Source organism: Uloborus diversus, chromosome 5, assembly GCF_026930045.1.
Source record: "Uloborus diversus isolate 005 chromosome 5, Udiv.v.3.1, whole genome shotgun sequence".
In the NCBI taxonomy this organism is placed as follows: domain Eukaryota; kingdom Metazoa; phylum Arthropoda; class Arachnida; order Araneae; family Uloboridae; genus Uloborus; species Uloborus diversus.
In genome coordinates, this window is record NC_072735.1 from 136,298,880 (window position 1) to 136,304,892 (window position 6,013).

General features: G+C 30.3%; 1 protein-coding gene across 1 annotated transcript in view; it reads left to right on the forward strand.

Annotated features, from left to right (window-relative positions):
- The window catches only part of LOC129222626 (uncharacterized), a 46,315-nt gene extending 41,478 nt beyond the window's left edge, over positions 1-4,837 (forward strand). Inside the window, exons 12-16 of the mRNA XM_054857152.1 lie at positions 945-1,034; positions 3,284-3,408; positions 3,545-3,671; positions 3,797-3,912; positions 4,534-4,837. Coding sequence (XP_054713127.1) covers positions 945-1,034; positions 3,284-3,408; positions 3,545-3,671; positions 3,797-3,912; positions 4,534-4,800 — 725 coding nt within the window. The 3' untranslated portion in view covers positions 4,801-4,837. The remainder of the gene's footprint in view (positions 1-944; positions 1,035-3,283; positions 3,409-3,544; positions 3,672-3,796; positions 3,913-4,533) is intronic.
- The last annotated feature ends 1,176 nt before the right edge of the window (positions 4,838-6,013 follow it).

Genomic DNA, 6,013 nt, shown 5'->3' on the forward strand with positions numbered 1-6,013 from the left:
ATAAAGATCTTCCTCTTTATAGAATCAATTACGAGTCAATAAAACTGTTTTATAAGTTACGAATACTAAAAGAATTTTTCCTATTTGATCCTGATTCACGGCAAAATGAAGGAATATTTAAAGGGAAGAGAGATTGTTAAAATACTGAAAATTGTGAATGATACAACTGAAAGAGGAGCACAATTAATCAAAGAATTTCACAACTAATTTACTAAATATGAGTCACAAAGCAATTTATTTTGCAGATCGTCCAAGACTATCGGAAAAAAAATACACACTATCGAGATACATTGAAAAAAGCTTACAATTAAGGAAATTTTCTAAAGCATTATTTCATTCTTATTCAAAGTAAAATCTTTAGATGATATAAAGTTATTAAAAAAGATTAATTTTAGTGCTACCTCACTGTAAAAATATTTTGCAAACCTAGGAGAAACGATGTACTGGGTCTGAAGTAAAAACTGGGAGATTTGTGGGAAAATTATCAAAAGTGTTAAAGTTCAATGGCCTAGGGGCACGTGTTATTATTGACCGATCAAGTTCAAATTTTGCACATGTTACTTTTTATTATAGTGTCACAAAACTAGGGGGCGTCACTTGTTGAATTCCGAAAAAAAAATTTCCCATATAAATAAGGACCACCCTAGTGCCTATAGATACTAAATTCAAACAAATAGTAAATTCAAGTTAGAACTTGCTACTACTTGGACTTAAATTACCACCTTTCCTGATATTCACCCATAAGTTCTTTATTAAAATATACATAATTTTAACTTTGGCTTGAGCATGTTTATCTGCTTATTTATATACTGTGCTGTACATATTGCAACTATGGTAGCAACATTTTTGGAATCTTTTAAGTTAGTACTTTATTTTCTACTGCAAAGATAGTAATGTATTTTCATGAATGACCTGTAATTTTTGATTTGTATATTTTCTTATAGATGAATTTAAAATGGATATAAGGGAAGCCCTATCTAACTTTCACCCTGCTGTTATTGTATATATTGATGCTAGTTTGAAAAAAGACATAGGTATGATTTCTTACTTTTGATTTCCTATGTGCTTTTCAAGTGTTACAAATTGGTTATCTATGTATTTCCTGTCAGTTGCTAATCTGAATTTCTTCAGTAGTACAGAGCGGCAACAGATCAGGGAACTTGATTGATCAGGAAAATATCAGGGAATTTCGAAAAAGTAATAAAAATTCAGAGAAAATTGATCAAATGAAGAAAAAAAAAATTTTTTTGCTTTGCAGAATTAAATACCCTTTTTTCTATGCATTTTCTGACAATTATTTGTTAAAAAAAGTAAAATTAGTGAGGTGCGATTATACACTGACTCATATTTGTGCATCTTTTTTCCTCAAGGTCAAAGTATTGAATCTTAAGTTATTAACCACAGGATGAACTTCCTAAGCTTCTGTGTCTGTAAAGTTGTTTATTTTATATAGCTTGAATATTTCTGCCATGCAGTCCATGCTATGTAAAATAAACAACTCTACAGGCAAAGAGGAAGTCTTCATTAATGACTTGGCTCCTTTGCCTTTACTCATTGTCTTGAAAGTAGTTATGATTTCAAGAAAAAATCTTTTTTTTTTTTAAGTGGGTACTGCTAAAAGCTTTTACTTGGTGTTTTTGATTTAGTTGCTAAAATTGAATGTTAAGTGAAAATCAACTTTGTTTTTTGCCATCGTATTATTCGCTGTCGCCTCAGATTATAAGCTGCAATAAACATATGGGTGTTTAATTTTTCCTTCCTTTTCCATGCTTTCCCATGTTATCTCGGGAAAAAATCGACTTTTTTCAAATTTTGTATGCATTTTGGCCCACAAGAGTAATCTTAATATGAGGTACAGCCCTCGGTAAAAAGAACTTCCACTATAAATTTTTTTTGACCACTTTTGAGCCATTCCTAATTTTTCCAAAAAATACATTGTGTTTCTCATGTTGTACCACTAGACTCATAATATGAAGCTGCTTTGAAGAAATGTGTTGAAGATGATTCACATATTATTTTGATGTCATGTGAACAAAATGTACGGCTACCCAAACTAAACTTGAAAATGTAATTTGTCAAGCACTTTTCTATAAAGTAACCCAAATAATTGATGTCAACTAAATGAATCATTTTCAAAGTAATGCATAAAAACAATAAATTTAAAAGCTGCTCCAATATGAATTAATACATAATAAACTTGAGTCAAAGTAAAGTTACAAAAATATGAACTCAAGATCATGTAATGTGAAAAATAAGCGTAGATTTTTTTACTCACAAGAGAAACAAAATTTAATCACTTTTTGCTATCAGGTGCTTAGAGGCATGTTTTGACATACCTGAGTTCTTGTACCATTTATCCCCTGACAAAAGAGAGTTTTTGAATTCTGTTCATTCACTGCACATTCAGATAGTTTTTCTGCTGAGCAGCTTGTCAAACTCGTTCAGCAACCAAGTTACCCTGTTTTGTCAGTGCAACTGGATTATTCCAGTGTAATTCGTATGGCAAAAATTTAACAGAATAAGATTTGTATTATTTTACTTTCTACTAACATAATGCAAATTAAGATAAAAGTAAACTTGAGTTCGCTCCTCAAAAAATTTCTGCGTGCATCTCTTCTGCTAAAACGAGTACACTCTCACTGAACTATATAGTATTTTTGGCCAATTGCTATAAAAGATGATGTAAAACGTTTTGCTTGTACACTTGATAATGAAATACAGTGAAGCACCATTTATACGTTTTTGAAGGGACTGTATGAAAAAACGTATAAATGAAAAAAACGTATAATAGGTATAGGTTAATGTATATGAGACTCTGCAGGGGCCCATTTTAAAAACGTATAATTGATAAAAACGCATAAAAGAGAAACGTATAAACGGTGCTTCACTGTAATTTTTATTTTCCTTTTTTAATCGATACAAATAGTGTTAAACAAAGTATTGAACATTTTAGTCAACACTCTAAGTTCTGACATAGTCCATGTTAAAAATGTACAAGACTCGGACATGCTCAGAACTAGATTTTAGGTATCAAATATCTAAATCGAACGTTGATGCTTTCAATCAGACGATTGAAAACTCATTTTGGTTTTACTTACGAGACTTCTATTTTAAAATTAATTTTTATGCAAGCATTCATAAATGACCTTGATTCACTTATTTTTTTCATTGCAAAATTCTTTGTGCATTTAAATTATAATATTATTTATATTGTATGTTTTTTCATACACAAAGGTAAACTTTTCACCTGTATGTTCAAATTATTCTTACCTTTTTACCCCAGATTTTTCAAAATTGCCTATAACATCATTGTGGATTTTGTGTTGTGCATCTAAAACCACTTCATTTTTGGATGAAGCATGCATTGAGAAACTCTCTTATACAGATTTACTCAACACATTGATACAGGTAAACTTTAGTTGCTTCTCTTGATTCATAAATAATTTATAAATATAGTGTGAAGTGCATTGCACTTTACCATGTTCCTTTTACTAATGTGCCCATGTTAGAGTAAAAATTGTTTACATTAGTTAATATATTTCAGCTACTGCCACATTTTTCAAGTTCAGAATGGCTTCATTCTGTGGATTTGATAAAGCTATGTATGGCTCACTCATCTTTAGCTAAGGAAGCATTGCAAAATGTGGATCTCTTGTTTGAATTTTCAGAAGGTTAGTTTGTGAGTTTTTGTTTGTTTATTTAATGGATATAATTAAGTTAGAAACATTATTAATTGCATTTATACATTTAATTAATTAATTATTTATTTTATTTATTTATTTATTTTTTTTTTCAGAACATTTGTTTCTGTATGCATCTATAAAATGCCTGATTGAAAGTGTTGGGTTTTTATTGCAAGATTTTGTTGGAGATCTTCATTTCTTATGTAGCTGCTTTACCAACACTCTAATGGTAATTGATATAAATATTCCTAATTCATGTGAGCATTTAAAAATTACAGCTTCATCTATGAGTTGTGTACATCAGGGGTTCTCAAACTTGCTCTGTACAATCTTTTGAATACTGATGTGAGGTCGTGTGCATAGTAGAACCTTATTTTAAAGTGCAAGTTATAGGAATATATTCTGAATGTTATTCTACAAATTTAAGAAATAATCATTATAATGCAAAATCTTTGGTCCATGGCGTATATTAAAAGGGTATTTTACCTTTTGGTTTAATTTTAAGTTTTGGGTTAAGTCATCAAACTGAAAGATCTATTTTTATTCATCTCTCGCCCCTTCCCTCAAGAATAAGGCACCTAATTGGGGATAAATGTTGCAAATTAATTTCATAAGCAATGAAACGAAGTAGTAGTTCAAATATTTACTTTCAAAAATAATAAATTGAAAAATACTGTAATTGTTTTCATTTTATGCATTAAGTGTTTAAACCAAATGTGGACGGATAATGTTGTCAACAGTTTAGGGGGGTTCATAACACTCCTCTTGTATCCGCCACTGATTTGTGTGCATACATGTATTTTGAATTTTCAGTGGTTATATAACCTAATCATTTTCATTTTCTTTTTAGACAACAATCAAAGAAGAAAAATGTATTAATTTCATGTTTCTGTTGAACCTTTTTCTTGATCTGTGCTCCCTGGTTTCAAATATTGGGGCAGAAAACTTTTCATTGTTCAGCTCTGCTCTGATAGACCTTGCAAAGATGATCACTTCAACTTCTGATGCAGAATGCTTGAGAGACACAGAAGAAATAATTATTCAAGCTTTAAAACATTTACCTGATGCAGAACAAGAGGATTCGTTGCTACAAAAGTTAATTAGATCACTTAAATAAATTATTCATTTGTTTAGTAATAAATATTTTTATGTTTTCTTTTGTACTTATGAATAATTATCCTACAAAAGATTATCAAAATTTTTCTTTTTATTTATTTTTGTGGTCATTCAACACTAGAATTCACAACTCCAGAGCTCGAATATGCTACCTTGCCGTGATTAACAATACTAAAGAAAAAAGTAAAACATTCCATTCCACATGTTTTCTTTGTGGTAAATTACACGTTTCAGACAGTTTATGATATAATGTAATTTCAGAAGAATAGAAAAGAAAGCTTCCCACAAACACAATGAAAAACTACTGTCATTCACAAAGCATCAAAGCAAGTTATATGTTACAGCATTTGTTTGTTTTACCTTTTTCATCTGCCATTAGACAGTGACTGCAGCACCCCCTGTAGTTTATTGGAGTTTAGAATATAAGGTTTTTTTTATATATTGTCGAAACAATTTCTTAAAAAATGAAATAACTCTTTCATATAGAATAAATTATCTTTTGAGAAAGTATTTATATTGGTCGTGACGTATTTAACTCTCTTGTGACCGAATTATGATAAAGCATTTTTTCCATTAAATAGCTATAATGCCATACAGATGTTTTTTTTTTTCCTTGTAGGGTCATAATTTTTTTCTCAACATCTGATATCATGCAATTCCAGCTTTGTTATGAAATGCTTTGCAGTTTTTAATGAACTTTCATAATATTCTTGGTAGAAATAAAACAAGTTATTAGTATTAATTTATTACAAACCCTGCACATCAAGATCGATGAACTTAACCATTAAACTTGAACTGTAAGAATTCGATGTACCGCCAGTAGCTGAATTTTTTCAACACTTAGGGACATAGATTGAAAATCAAAATGCGTCTGCAATATAAACCAACATTAGAGTAATCGTAAAACCTAAATCCACATCTGGAAATGCAAAACAATAAAAATGCTAACACCATTCCATGCTACTTGTGGATTATATCCAAGGAAATGCAGTACAAATCTTTGTTAACTGAAATAGAGAGGTGTGTTTCTTTACAAATTTAGTTATGTTCTCCCCAACTAAAAATAGTTTGCAGGCTTTCTCAAGAATCACCTGCGAAAGCCTGCACACTCAGCGCACACGGAATTCTTTTAACTTGTGACCCTTTCAACAGAAGCTAAAGTTTACAGGACAAAAACTAGAAACTATTTCATTGAATTTTCCTCAAGTTTTCTC